Source organism: Carcharhinus amblyrhynchos, unplaced genomic scaffold (assembly GCF_965287045.1).
Source record: "Carcharhinus amblyrhynchos unplaced genomic scaffold, sCarAmb.v2.hapA scaffold_439, whole genome shotgun sequence".
NCBI classification, from domain to species: Eukaryota; Metazoa; Chordata; class Chondrichthyes; order Carcharhiniformes; family Carcharhinidae; genus Carcharhinus; species Carcharhinus amblyrhynchos.
This window is the reverse complement of record NW_027650179.1, coordinates 62,840-78,797: the sequence shown is the minus strand read 5'-3', so window position 1 is coordinate 78,797 and position 15,958 is coordinate 62,840. Positions and strand designations below refer to the sequence as shown.

General features: G+C 45.2%; 1 protein-coding gene across 1 annotated transcript in view; it reads right to left on the bottom strand.

Annotated features, from left to right (window-relative positions):
* Positions 1 to 500: 500 nt before the first annotated feature.
* The window catches only part of LOC145339392 (NACHT, LRR and PYD domains-containing protein 3-like), a 68,465-nt gene continuing 53,007 nt past the window's right edge, over positions 501 to 15,958 (bottom strand). Inside the window, exons 9-11 of the mRNA XM_080183839.1 lie at positions 9,076 to 9,246; positions 3,307 to 3,474; positions 501 to 1,619 (exon numbers count right to left, since the gene is read on the bottom strand). Coding sequence (XP_080039965.1) covers positions 1,532 to 1,619; positions 3,307 to 3,474; positions 9,076 to 9,246 — 427 coding nt within the window. The 3' untranslated portion in view covers positions 501 to 1,531. The remainder of the gene's footprint in view (positions 1,620 to 3,306; positions 3,475 to 9,075; positions 9,247 to 15,958) is intronic.

Sequence of the window (15,958 nt, the reverse complement as noted above, 5' to 3'; positions counted from 1 at the left end):
TGTGTGTGTGTGAGATTATGCTTGTGGTTGTATGTTTTTTGTCAGTGCCTCTGTGTGATTGAGATTATAAATCAGAAACATATTCCACCTTTGGTTTGGAAACACTTTAATCAACCTGTGCATTTGGGATTTTAACAGTTCCAGAAATAATTGAATTAACATTTACCGCGTGTGTGTGTGTGTGTATGTGTGTATGTGTGCGCGTGTGTGTATGTGTGTGTGCGTGTATGTGTGTGTGCGTGTATGTGTGTATGTGTGTGTGTATGTGTGTGTGTATGTGTGCGCGTGTGTGTATGTGTGTGTGTATGTGTGTGTGTATATGTGTGTGTGCGTGTGTGTATATGTGTGCGCGTGTGTGTTGTGGGTGAAGGAATCAACACTCTGCTTCACCAGAGTTAACACTGAAACTTTCCCAGGTAAATATGTGGGAACTTGTGTTGATGTTGATAATTGGCAGGTTTGGATTCCAATGGAACTGCTCTCTGTGTCAACCTGTGGAATTGTAAAGCAAAAGCAAAAGGGGAATAGTTTGTTTGGAAATTATTTTCTGTTCGAGCACGGACAAAATTGATGAATGGTTGTAATTGAGTCTCAAAATGTTTGTATTTCCAATTTTCAAAGTATCAGTCTGTGAGATTGAGACAATTACCTGGGAAATATTAAAAGATCCATTAGTAAGATCCACTGTAGAAGATTAAACACTGAATGTCTGACACAGGAATTCCAGAGTGCAGCACAGTTTACCCACTCCCATTCTGAATGGGATTAGTGTCTAATAACTGCACCAAATGTACACATTACAGTCTGAGATCATCCCTAACTACAATCTCCAGACAATATCTCCCATAGGGAATGAGGGAACAGAGTTCATGTACAGTGTCTGGTGATAAAAGGGTTAATTCACCAGCTGAGGTTCTTGCTGTAAACTCCAATCCCTGTCAATATTGATCAATATTCACACTGCAGTAACTGGTTCCCAGATGCAGACATGGGACTGACTGAACTTGTCTGAGGCTCACACAGAGCAGCGCCTGCAGTAGGTGTGAGCCGCCAGCTGATGGTGGCATTGTGTGACTTTAATCCCCAGATAGTGAAAGAGGTTTTGAGGAGAGGCTGGTGGAGCCTTTAATTCATTCACAGAGACAGAGAGGAAACTCTGACAAGATTGACCCATCTGTCCTCTGCTGGGTACTGTCAGAATCACACACACTGTTCCCTCTCTCTGGAGAATGATCTCTGCTGCTCCATTTTGAAAGGAGGGTGAAGACTCTGTTGCTGAGAACACTGACAACACATTGCTGCTTAAACAATGGTTTGCAGCAATCTTTCCTTCAATGTGGAGACTAAAACTACAACAGTTTTCCAGCTGGGAAACCAGGTAAGCAGGGAAATCACTGCCAGGCCGGAGGGGCTGATGGAATAGGGAGGGAGAGGGGCAGGAATGAAGGGTTTGGAAGGAGCTGTCGAAGATCTTCACAATTCAGGATTTCACTGTAACCGGTGGAGCCGCAATGTTCATAGATTGAAATGTTCACACTCTCACTGTCAGTTCCGGTCTGGATCCCTGCAGTGACTCCAGCTGTCTCTTTCCATTTGAACTGAACTGATTCCTCTCCAGCCTGAAACAGATTAAAGATGAAACAGGAAATAAACAGATTGAACAACAGGGTAAATAACAGGAGACTGGAGTTAATGGGACAAATCTTCTGGTTTCTGGATCACCAGAGACCCAGACACACAACTGAAGATGAGCATCGGGACCCTGTGGATGTCCTGACACACTGATCTACCTGGGAATTGTCCCAGAGGTAGGAACTACTATTGGGGAAATTCCCCTGCTGCAGTTAGAGTCAGAGACTTGGGACAGATCCACAAAATTTACCTGGATAGTTACTCAGGTAATGTTAGACAGCTCACCACCTGGGCTAATACCTGAATAGCACAACCGAGTCCCCCAATCACTTCCCACTGATCCCCCATACTACACCTCTCACAATCTGACTAGACCCACTCATCCCTACCTCCCCTCCAGCCTGGCCACCTCCCATGAGCCCTTAAACTAATCGGACTAACCCTCCCAACTTGGCCTCATCCTGAGCCAACCTCTCCTCACCTGACATAGAAACATAGAAGATCGGAGCAGGAGGAGGCCATTTGGCCCTTTGAACCTGCTCCACCATCCATCACCATCATGTCTGATCGTCCAACTCAATAGCCTCATCCTGCTTTCTCCCCATAACCTTTGATCCCGTTCACCCCAAGTGCTCTATCCAGCTGCCTCTTGAATACATTCTTGACTAAACCTCTGACTTAAACTCATTGCCCCAGAACCAACCCCACCCCACTACCCTCTTCAAAGCTATTAACCAATCCCAACCCCCCACCACACAAACACATCTGTTTAGACCCCAACAACATGACCAACTCCCAGACACCATCCAAACCCCCGATTAACCCTCCAACCCAACACAATACAACTCATCCACTCCCCCGACACCCAGAACTAATCCTCCAACCTCTCCCCAGCTCCCTGACTAACCATTCATCCATCTACACACCAACCCATTCACTCCCCCAATCAACTAACACGGAGCTCCCGGGGGTCACTGTGCTGTAAATAGGGTGTGTGCTCTCTCTTCCCCGACTCTGCTCTGATGGAGCTCCCTGGGGTCACTGTGCTGTAAATAGGGTGTGTGCTCTCTCTTCCCCGACTCTGCTCTGATGGAGCTCCCCGGGGTCACTGTGCTGTAAATAGGGTGTGTGCTCTCTCTTCCCCGACTCTGCTCTGACGGAGCTCCCCGGGGTCACTGTGCTGTAAATAGGGTGTGTGCTCTCTCTTCCCCGACTCTGCTCTGATGGAGCTCCCCGGGGTCACTGTGCTGTAAATAGGGTGTGTGCTCTCTCTTCCCCGACTCTGACGGAGCTCCCCGGGGTCACTGTGCTGTAAATAGGGTGTGTGCTCTCTCTTCCCCGACTCTGCTCTGACGGAGTTCCCCGGGGTCACTGTGCTGTAAATAGGGTGTGTGCTCTCTCTTCCCCGACTCTGCTCTGACGGAGCTCCCCGGGGTCACTGTGCTGTAAATAGGGTGTGTGCTCTCTCTTCCCCGACTCTGCTCTGATGGAGCTCCCCGGGGTCACTGTGCTGAAGATTCTGGGAGAAATATGCAGCAGTTTCAGGTTGGGGGAATTTTCACACATTCCGGCAATCTGCTCACCATTGCTGCTGCTTGGAAGATTCAGGCCCATTTATATTTTAAATTCATTTATATTTTAATTGTTCCAGTAAAAATTAACACAAACACTCACACTATCCTCTCCAGACTCCTGCAGGTCAGTATGAGGTGGCGGAGAGCAGGGACAGATTGATCTGTGAAGGAGTTTGACCACAGGTTCAGAAACCTCAGTGACTGTTTTGTACAGAGAGCGGAGACGAGATCCTCAGCACAAGAATCTGTGAGAGTGTTCTTATACAGACTGGAGACCAGAGAGAGAAATAACAGGAATCAGGGTCAATCCCCAGTGTTTTATATAATACTGTTAATAACAATAATAATGTATTGTAGGAGACATTCCAAAAACACAACTTGCATTTCTGTAGAATGAGGAAATACTCAATGCTGAAAATGAAATATAAATAAACTGGAAATGTTCAGCAGGTTAGGGAAATATTTGTGAAGAGAGAAACAGGGGTAAAGTTTGAGCTTCCATTGGAACTGGGAACTGGCAATGAATTGACAGGTTTGAAGGGACAGCGGTGGGTGGCTGGGGATGAAACAAAGAAAGGACAAACTGGAATGACAGGAGTGATTAAATGGTAAAAGTGGTGATGGGACAGGACCATAATCACAGGATCCCCATGTCCTTACTCGGAGTGGCTCGGGAGGGACATGGGATGGTCAGTGGTTTGGGAATGCAGTTTGTGGTGAGGGTGAAGATAATGGCTGTGATTTTCCCAGAAGCTGTGAATTCCCAACATGGGGATTGGAAATGGGTAGTGTGTCTGTGTGGGCAGGATAGGCAGAGTTATGAAGGTGATATTGTCAGAGGTGGACAATTAATGGCTGGCAGGCAGGGGGAGCTGCCCACTGAGGCAGCCTGGGCAGGGGATAGTCCCGGTTCAGGCAATGCTGGCACCATCTCCAAAGGCAGCCAGCAGGACTTTCAAACACAGCAGCTCTGGAGGGATCAGTGAGGGAGCTCTGCTTAATGAATGAGGGGCTGAAATAACAGAAAGCAGAGCAAGGGTTACCCCCTCAATCACTAATTCCTCCCTGGAGGGGCTCCTCCCGGCTGCTCAGGCTCGGAGGGAGGTCCTGTTCCCTCAGGATGGGAGGAGGTTATCCCATCATTACAAGCCAGTCTGGATGGAGATTGCTGGGAGGTGAGCAGGTTTCAGACACGTGGTTACAGTGTGGAAAAGGATCAATGTCCTGATGTGTTCTGACACGGTGAGTGCAGCACAGCCTGATATGTGAATAAGGATGAGAGTGAAATTGTAGAAAGAACATCTCCATCCAGACACTGGCAATGCAAAGGCAGCAGCATTGACTGTCAGAGACATGTCCGTTAGGCTGGCACCAGCATAGGCTAGAGCAGGGTTCACCAACATATTCACTGGGCAAACACATGGCAATGTTTTTCTCACTCAAGGGGCCGATGAGTAAATTTCAGAATGATCAAGTTTGGCACAGCAGAAATTTCAATTAAAAACTAAACTGAGATATGAAAAGAAACAACTTGCTGAGCACAATAATGAGGAATAAATAAAGATGATGATTAGAGTTTAATCCTCATCAATCACAAATTGTTTCTCTCCCACATTTGCTGCAGATTGGCTCAAAAACCCATCAGCAGCAAACATGGGAGAGAAACGGCATGTGATTGGAGGAGCTCCATACAGATTCCTCCATTCAAACTGAACTGTGTGACTGAGGTTCTGGAAACTCGCTCCAGGGGGCCGCATTGAGGGGCTTCGAGGGTTACATTCACCCCTTGGTCCACACGTTGGACAACCCTGGGCTAGTGCATGTGTTTGATGAGTGAGGGACAATTTGTGTGTTTGGAAAGAGAGCAAACATCATCAGGGAATGAGTGAAGAAGAGTGGAGACATCCAGGTCTTACCATCCTTACACCAATGGAAGATGAAGTGCTGGATCAGGAAGGCCTGGGGGCAGAGTGGGTCATTACTGCTGGTGAGATGGGTTGAGTGGGTGGCCTAATGAATGGGCACAGGAGAGTGTCTGGTGAGGACAAAACATAGAGCTTGTGTATCCATCACTGGGCACAGAGAGCAGTCTGAAGGACGTATTGGGATAAGAACAAAATAACTAGGAGCAGCAGAAGGCCATTCAGCCCCTCGAGCAGACTCCATCATGGCTGATCGAATTGTAGTCACAATTATTTACCCGCTCACTCCTCTGTAACCCTTGATTCACTTCTGAATCCAAAATCATTCTTAACCCAGCCTTGAATATATTCAATGACTCTGCCTCCACTAGTCTCCAGGGAACAGAATTCCACTGACCAGCGACCATCTAAAAAATAAATTCTCCTCCTCTCAGTCTTAAGGGACTGACAATTACATTTGAAAACTGTCCCCTTGTTCTGGTCTCTCTTACAAGAGAAAACAGCCTCTCAGTAACCACCCTGTCACATCCCCTCAATACGATCACCTTTTAATCTTCTGAACTTTCACAGATTGTGCTCCAATCTGCTCAAATTTTCCTCACAAAATAAATCTCTCCATCCCAGGAATCAGCCGTGTGAACTTTCTCTGAACTGGTTCTAATACAATTCTATCCTTTAGGTAAATAGCTCCACACTATACACATTACTCCAGTTGTGTTCTAATGAAGGACGTGTAAAACTGCAGCAAAACCTTCTTACTCTTACCTTCCATTCCTATTGCAACTAGAACGTTAAGAAACAGGGGCAGGAGTCATCCATTCTGTCCTTCAAATCCACTCCATCATTCAATGTGACCATGGCTGATCCTCTGCTTGAACACCATTTCCAACATTATCCCTGCATTCCTTGATTCACCAGCATTCTAATGGGAAACAAATACCCCTCATCTCAGCCTAAATAACTACCCCTTATTCTCAGACTGTGTCCCAGGTTTCAGACCCTCCAGCAAGGGGAAACATCCTTTCTGAATCTGGCCTATTGAACTCCGTAAAATAGTGTAGGTTTGAATAAGTTCAGCTATCATTCTTCTAAAGTCCTGAGAATAAAGTGTTTTTCTTCCTCAGAGGACAACCCATCTGTCCCTGGACCTATTTTAGTGAACCTTCTTTACATGCCAAGTACATCTTTGCTTCGATCAGGAAACCAAAACTGTCCACAATTCTCCAGGTTGGTCTCAGCAAGGCTGCATATAATTACAGGAAGACATCTTTTTCCTCAACTCAAATCCTCTTAGAATAATGGCTAACATACCATTTGTTATCTTAACTGCTCTCATCTTAGCTTTCAGTGTCTCACGAACAAGGACATCAAAATATCTTTATCATGGTGAATCCATCTACCATGTATATCTTTGGAGTTGTCTTCATGTCAGTTTTATTTTCTAACAAAATTAGATAACCTCACATTTTTCCACCTTGTCATCCAGCTGGCAAACATTTGGCCACTCCCTGAGCCTTTCCACATCCCCTTCAAACATCACTACATCCTCCTCACAATTCAGATTTCCACATGGTTTTCTATTATTCACAAATTTGGAAATATTATATTTGATCCTCACATCGACATCATTGATATGGATTCTGAATAGCTGAGACCCAAACACTGATCCCTGCCGTACTCCACTAGTTAGAGGCTGTCAATCCAAAAATAACCCATTTATTCCAACTCCTTGTTTCTGTCCACTAACCAGTTCTCAATCCATGCTGGTATATTTCACCCAATCCCATGTGCTCCAAATTTCTTTAATAACCTCTTATGTGTGAATCATCCAACTGTAGAAACCCCAGTGTAGGATACACTCGGATGGAGTATTTTACAAAGATCCACTCCCCACAACATCACAATTTACTGGGGCTAATCCACCTAACCTACACATCTTGGGACAGTAAGGGCAATTTTATCATGGTGAATCCATCTACCATGCATATCTTTGGAGTGTGGGAGGAAACCGGAGCTCCCAGAGGAAACACACACAGACACGGGGAGAATGTAGAGACCCCACACAGACACCCAAGGCTGGAATTGAACCCGGGCCCGTGGCTGTGATACAATAATGTTAACCACTCTGTCACCGTGCCAGCCTTTCATAAATCCATGTTGGCCCTGTCTAATCCTGACATTAATTTTGAAGTGTTCTGTTCTCACTTCCTTTATTATAGATTATTATAGGATTTTCCATACTCTCACTGTCAGACTAATAGACCTGCAGTTGCCCGGTTTCCTGTAACCCCACATATTTACGCTGCTAATCCCCCCACCTACACATCTTGGACACTAACAGGCAATTTATCATGGCCAATCCACCAAACCGACACATTTTTTGGGCTGTGGGAGCAGCTGGTGGAACCCACACAGACACGGGGAGAATGTGAAAACTCCACAGACTGGAATGAATCTGGGTCCCTGACACTGTGAGGCAGCAGTGCCAATCCCAGTGCCACATCTTCACTTAATCTAATACAATCCTTGAATTAGTAACAGTTGGAACACTTCTGCTGCTGATATTTCAAATGAAAGGAATCTATTTTTGTTGGAAAGGCCACACATTTACACATCACCATGTCTAAAACAGCTTGTTTTGTGATTGGCTCTGGAACATGCTTCTCCAGGAAATTACTTGAATACATTCTGTGAACTAATCTTCTATTCAACTTTTGACAATCTGAGTGATTTATACAGTAAATGGAAGAACCCATAGGAACATTGACCTACAGAGGGATCTGTGTGTACAAGTCTACAGATCCCTAAAATGGTAACACAGGTGGATGAGGTGGTCAAGAAGGCAGACAGCATTGACTGGGGCATCGAGTATAAAAGTTGGCAAGTTATGTTTACAGCTGTATGAAACTTTAGTTGGCCACATTTGAATATTGTTTACAGTTCTGTTTGCCACACTACCAGAAGGATGGGGATGCTTTGGAGAGGATGTAAAGAAGATCACCAGAATGTTGCCTGGTCAAGGGGGGGTTAAGTTTTGAGGAGAGGTTGGATAAACATGGATTGTTTTCATTACAAAAAGGGAGGCTGAGGGATGACCTGATGGAGGTTACACAATTATGGAAAACTTTTCACACAGAGGGTGGTGGGTGCTTTGAATGCACTGTCAATGGAGGTGATGGAAGCAGGCATGTTACCAATGTCCAACATGCATCTTTATAGATACACGAACAGGAGATAAACAGAGGAATATAAATTGGGCAGTAAATACTGGGTTTACATAAGGATTAAGAGTCACCGCAGGCCTGGTGGGCCGAAGGGCCTGTTACTGTGTTGTGTGGTTCTTTGTTCTTCTTTGTATATGATAAAAATCACCCGTGATTATTGCAGTTTGTTTTTACAAGACCCCATTATTTTTCCTGTGGACTGTGTCAGAGATTCTGAATATTGTTAGGGGTCTATAAATGCTTCCCACAAGTGATCTTTTAACTTTGTTAATTCTTATCTCTACCCAAACTGACTCTGCATCTTGATCATTGGAACTAAGTTCACCTCTCGCTGCTGTACTGTCATCTGTTACTAACAGTGAGACTCCACCACCATGTCCTGTCCTCCATTTACTGTCATCTATTCACTCTCCCCCCTTTCACAAATCAATGGATGCTGTGTCCGGGGAGAGCTGTGCACATCTGAGGAGGAGGAGAGAACCTCAGAGGGTGAACCATAACATTATTCCCCCACACCCTCAACATAAGGATCTGTGGGACTGACATCCCATTGCTCAGGGATCAGAGAGAGAAGCAACAGGAGTCAGAGGAAAAACAATTTTCCTTATTCATAACTGACACCAATAGTAATGGGCAGTGTTTTTTATACAAATACCAGTGGTGAAATTATATTGTTGAATATTCAGTTATTATAAACACAATCTCACACAGTCTGCTACTTACTCCAGTTTCTGTATTTTACAGTCCGGATTCCTCAGAGCCACAGACAGCCGTTTCACTCCTGAATCTCCCAGTTTATTGTTACCCAGATTCAGATCTATCAGTGAGCGGTTTGTACTGAGAGCAGAGACCAGGTCCTCGGCACAAGAATCGGTGAGAGCATTATCCCAGAGACTGGAGATCAGAGAGAGAAAAATAACAGGAATCAGGGTAAATCCACAGTGTTTTTAAGAATAAGATCATTAACAATAATAATGTACAGTGCGGGACATTCAAGAAACACAACTTCAGTTCATACAGAAGGCAAAATTATATTAATGCTGTAAATTTGAAATATGAATAAATATGTTGGAAACTCTCATCAGGTCAGGCAATATCTGTGAAGACAGAAACAGATTTAGTTTCAGTTCAATTAGCTAAAATTAGAACTTGGAAGTAGCAGTGAATTAAATTGTTTGAAGTGACAGGGAGCTGGGGATGGGCGGGTGACAAGGAAAGGATAAAATGGAAGTGTCGGAGTGATTAAATGATAAAAAGGATGATGGAGAAAGGGAAGAGCTCAGGATTCCCATGTCCTTACCCTGAGTCACAGGGAGGGACATGGGATGGTCAGTGGCTCAGGAATGGAGTGTGTGGTGGGTTGAAGATGATGAGAGAGAAACCTTTTTCACACTGCCAGTGGTTCGGGTCTGGAATTCCAGCCGGGAAGTGTGGTGGAGGGAGGCTGATTCGAGGCATCACAGAGGGCAGTCGATGAACATTCGAATGAAACAATGTGTAAAGATACGAGGAGAAGGCAGGAGAATGAGACAAATTCCTAATACTAGTTTGGTGAGCCGGGGCAGACACATTTCACCTCGTGGTGCTTGGCAATAATTCTGTGAAGATAATGTTTGGAAATGTATTGATATTTTAACTGGAAGCTGGTGATGTTGCAGTGTTAACAGGGTTAGATAATTTAACCAGTGTCCACTAAGGGCCATTGGTATCTCTCTCAGGTAGAATCACAGAATTGTTACAGAGCAGAAGGAGACCATTCGGCCCACACTGTCTGTACTGACTCTCTGAATCAGCAATTTACTGAGCCGTTGATGTCATCTATATGGATTTCAGTGAAGCGTTTGACAAAGTCCCTCATGGTAGGTTGGTTGAAAAGTTTGAGGCTCATGGGATACAAGGCCAGGTATCTAGATGGGTAGAGAACTGGCTTGCAAAGAGGAGACAGAGAGTAGTAATGGAAGGGTCCTTTTCTAGCTGGAGGTCTGTCACTAGTGGTGTGCCGCAGGGCTCAGTACTGGGACCTCTTCTCTTTGTAGTGTATATAAATGATTTGGAAGAGGGAGTAGGTGGTGTGATCAGCAAATTTGCTGATGACACCAAGATGGCTGGATTGGTGGGCAGTGAGGAGCAGTGTCTGGCAATACAGCGGGATATTGATAGGCTGGTTGATTGGGCAGATACATGGCAAATGGAGTTCAATCCGGATAAATGTGAGGTGATGCATTTTGGCCGGAATAATGTAGGGGGGAGTTATACGGTAAAGGGTAAGCCCGTAAGGAGTATAGAATCGCAGCGAGACCTGGGGGTGCAAGTGCACAAGTCTTTGAAGGTGGCAGTGCAAGTGGAGAGTGTGGTGAAGAAAGCCTATGGTATGTTAGCCTTTATAGGAAGGGGTATAGAATATAAGAGCTGGAGTCTAATGTTGCAGTTGTACAGAACGTTGGTTAGGCCGCATTTAGAGTACTGCATCCAGTTCTGGTCACCTTACTACCGGAAGGACGTGGAGACTCTGGAGAGAGTGCAGAGGAGGTTTACCAGGATGTTGCCTGGTATGGAAGGACTGGGGTATGAGGAAAGATTGAGCAAATTGGGGCTGTTTTCCCTTGAAAGACGGCAACTGAGGGGAGATCTAATAGAGGTATATAAGATTATGAAGGGTATAGAGAGAGTAAACAGAGGTAAGCTATTTCCTATGATAGAGACACACAGTACGAGGGGCCATGGGCTTAAGGTGAGGGGGAGCGGTACAACACAGATATTAGAGGGAGGTTTTTCACACAGAGGGTAGTGGGGGTATGGAATGCTCTGCCAAGTAAGGTGGTGGAGGCTGGCATGCTGGAGTTGTTTAAGAGTAACTTAGACAGTCACATGAGTGGGTTGGAGATGGGTGGATATAGGAGATTGTTTTAAATAAGGGTCATTAGCATTGGGACATCCCTGGTAATGTGTAAGGATGTGGGATGATAATAATGTTTTTCTCTTTTCATTCTCAGGTTTTAAGTCGGTCCATCTCGTGTCCAACGAGGGGCATACACGCGATGGGTCGTACTGGGGCTGCTCTTGGTTGTTCGAGATTGGCCTAGTGCTTCATGTCGTTAGTGTGTGCCTAAACTGGACCAGATACTGGGCAAGACGACAGCTCAGTGACTATCACTGATTGCTGTGCAGACACATGGATTTGGGCCGGTGTCTGTGGGAGTTTGCGCATTCTCCCCGTGCTTGCGTGGGTTTTCTCCGGGTGCTCCGGTTTCCTCCCACACCACAAAGATGTGCTGTTAGGCTGATTGGAGGTAATAAATTGTCCCTAAATTAGTTTCCCTCAGTGTAGAATGCCATAAACAACAGGACGGGGGACTGGTAATGTTAAAATGGCGGCGCGGGCTTGTTGGGCCGAAGGGCCTGTTTCCCGGGCTGTTTTTGTTCTTTGTCATTCCCCCAAATTCTCCCCGTATCCCTGCACATTCTCCCTTTTCAGATAATAATCCAATTCCCTGTGGAAATTTTCAACTGAACGTGTCTCCACCACACTCTCGGACAGTGAATTCCAGCCGTTAACCACTCGCTGCAGGGGATGTCCCGGTTCAGGCAATGCTGGCACCAGCAGCAATTTCATAGGCAGCAGCTCTGGAGAGAGCAGTGAGGAAGGCCTGGTTACTGAACACAGGGCTGAAATAGGAGGAAGAAGGTTAAACTCAATTCAATGATGCACTTGGCAACACTTGGTCGTGTTCCCCAAGGCTACGTGAGTTTGGAGTAAATTTCTGTTCTCTCAGGACTGGAGAGTATCTGCCACATCAATCCAAGTATAACGGGATGGAGATTGCCGGAGACCTGAGCAGGCATGGGTTATATGGTTGCAGTGAGGCAAAAGGATGAAGAACCTGCTATGTTCTGACAAGGTGGTGAAGCATCCTATAACATGTAAGCAGAGGGATATGAGGTCAAATGAGAATGAGAGTGAAATGTAGAAAGGTCATCTCCACACAGACACAGGAAATGCCCAGACAGCAGCATTGACTGTCAGAGACATGTCAGCCTCTCTCTGCAGCGTTCTGGTTAGTCAGATAACTCTTGCACTGTGAGATGGTCACAGGCTTTCCCTGTGCAGACACGATGGTCAGTCAGGTTGTCACCAGCACAGACTTGTGTCTTTGATGGGATAATGTGATAGGGTACAAATGAAGCAGTGGCCTGATGAGAAAAATGGTCAAGTATTTAAAATGATAGAGTAAGGACCAACTCAACATGCCAGACCCTTGTAAAACTGACTGACTCTGAACAAAGAAATGCCTACAGCCAGTGAAGGCCAAATGCTTGGCCTCAGTCGGCCTTTACACAGTTGACTCCAGATACCTTGAGATAACATACGAGACATTAGATAAGGTCGGGAAGGAGGGAGTCACAGAACCTGTTTATTACAGAAAACAAGGCATGAAGGAGTCACAGAACCAAGGTCGGGGATGAGTGAGTCACAGAATTTGTTTTGTTCAATGTACCACTGCTTGTATTACTAACATGTACGCTGATAAGAAAATGTATAATTATTGAATTGATGCTTGTAGTGGGTACAGTCTGGGGATAGAATCAGCAGTTTGTGCGGACTGCTCTCTGTTTCCAAGATTCAGCCATAAACTGCATGCAGTTTTGTGATAATAAAAACTAGTTGATTTTTAGAAAAGCAAACTTTGTTAAGTTTAATTATCACAACTCGGGAAATGAGAAATTCTCCAGTACAACAAGAGTAACAGTGGACCTTCACGTGCCTGTAGAAGAGAGCACGAAAGGACAGGAAATGAGTTAAAAATGCTGACAATGTCCAGATCTTAAGAACATAAGAACATAAGAAATAGGAGCAGGAGTAGGCCATCTAGCCCTTCGAGCCTGCCCCGCCATTCAATAAGATCATGGCTGATCTGTCGTGGCTCAGTTCCACTTTCCCGCCCTCTCCCCATAACCCTTAATCCCTTCTCTTATCAAAAACCCATCAACCCACGTCTTAAAAATATTTAGCGAGGCAGCCTCCACCACTTCAACGGGCAGAGAATTCCAGAGATTCACCACCCTTTGAGTGAAGAAGTTCCTCCTCAACTCTGTTCTAAACCGCCCCCCCTCTATCTTGAGGCTGTGACCCCTAGTCCTACTGTCCTTTCTGAGCGGGAAGAGTCTCTCCACCTCTATCCTATCCATCCCATTCATCATCTTATACGTCTCAATGAGATCTCCCCTCATTCTGCTGGAGGTGGGAGAATAGCAGATTGCGTGGGAAATCACTGACTGTGATATTTGTTGTGAAGCTCAGAGTGAGCAGTTGAATGAATGGGTACAGGAGACTCTCTGGCACACAGAGCTCGTTCGCCCATCACTGGTAACATGGAACCAGCTGAAGGATGTGTTGGAATGTACATTTTGTTACAAACTATACCCTTAAGAAATATACTGAATATTGAAGGATATTGAATTCAATGACCAGCCATGAACAAAATGAATGGCGGAGCAGGCTCGAAGGGCCGAATGGCCGATTCCTGCTTCTAGTTTCTATTTTAATCATGTTTCTATGCAGGTTATACTGTCGGCACCGTGCTATCTGTAACCGGTTTCCTTTATTGTTACTGAAGCAGTATAATTGACATCATGTTGATTTTAATCTGAACTAATGCAGTGTTCTGTTGTTTCAGTGTTCCCCTGGGATGGCAGAGTAGAGCTTGATTGTGGGTGATTGACAGGTTATGTCATGTGACTGAGGGACAGCTATTTTTCACAGAGCATTCTAGTTTTTATTCTGCTTTCAGAAGCTGCTTGAAGTTAAGACAAACAGCAGTGCTGTTTCCCTCTCTGAAGTTGGAGTTTTTGCTGTTGAAGTGTTGCTGTGTTGGAAGCTGTCAGAGACTGGGGTTACCTCTCTGCGATTGGGCTGTTCGGAGGCTAAATCCTTCTCTGAAAACAATTGCCGATTGGCTGTCTGGAAGTGTTAAAAAGCTGGAAATCGGTAACATGTGAGCATTCTTGTTTTTGTGCTAATTAATGTTGGAGAAGGGTGTGTGTCTGTGGGTATTGCTTTATATAGGAACAACAGAGATAGCTAGCTGTTATGAGTTATACTGTGTCATGTTTATGTCTTGTAATTGGTAAAGGTTATGCTAATTTTTGTTGTTACATTCTAACTGCATTCTTAAATAAACTGTGTTTGATAAAAGCGTCCTAGTGGGTCACTTGATTCATACCTGGAGTGAAACACCTCATGCTCATCAATACCAAAATCAAATGTAAAACCAAAGGTCCAGGCTAACTTCACAAAACACCTTGGATTTTCTGGCCTGTGTCTTAACAATTGCCTCCATTCACTCTTTCCCCTTCCTCATAAACCAAGGATTGTGAGACTGGGTGACACCTGTCCCCCTGTAAACATATGAACGGGTCCTCATGGGGTCACCGTTACATTATTCCCCTACACCCAGGGCACAAAAATCAATGTGACTGACATTCCATTACATTGGGATCAGAGAGAGAGAAATAACAGGGATTAGTGAAGATTCAGGTTCTGCTTCATAACTTCCAATCCCTGGGCCCTTATAGAGGTTTTCAGCACAGAAAGAGGCCCTTCGGCCCATCGTGTCTGTGTCAGCCATCAAGCACCAATCTATTCTAATCCATTACCAGCACTTGCTCCATAGCCTTGTACCCTGCGGCATTTCAACTGCTTGTCTGAATGCTTCTTAAATGTTGAGAGTGTTCCTGACTCCACCACCCTTTCAGACAGTGAGATCCAGATTCCCACTACCCTCTGGGTGAAAAAACATTTCCACAGAACCAGAGAATCCCCACTGTGCAGAAGGGGCCCAATCGCCCCATCCACTCTACACTGACTCTCCGAAGATGCATCTTAACCAGGCCCACACAACTGCTTATCACTGGACATTTACCATGGCAAATCCACCAAAACTACACATCTTAGGACACTAAGGGATAATTTAGCATGGTCGATCCACCTAACCTACACTAGTTTGGACTGTGGGAGAAACCAGAGTACCTGACAGAAACCCGCACACACGGGGAGATCGTGCAAACTCCACAGGCAGTCACCAGAGGCTGGAATTAAACAAAGGTCCCTGATGTTGAGAGGCAGCAATGCTAACCACTGAGTCATCTTTAATTCTCCTCTGGAACTTCTGTTCAATGTCTTAAATCAATACAACTGGTTATTGACCCTGAGAAAGAAACCTTTCTCCTTCGTTTTATAATTTGATAGAACTCCACATGGTTGTCCCCCAGCCTTCCCTGTCTGAGTAAAACACCAGGAGCATTGACATACAGAGGGATCTGTGTGTACTTGTCCACTGATCCCTGAAAGTGGTAACACAGGTGGATAACTTGGTCAATGAGACATGCAGCATGATCGCTTCACTGGCCAGGACATCGAGTATAAAAGTTGGCAAGTTATGTTCCAGCTGTATTAAACTTTAGTTCGGCCCAATATGGAATATTGAGTGCAGTGCTGATCGCCAGACAACCAGAAGGATGTGGATGCTTTGGAGAAGGGGGAGAGTGAATAGATGACAGTAAACGGAGGACAGGACATGGTGGTGGAGTCTCGCTGTTAGTAACAGAT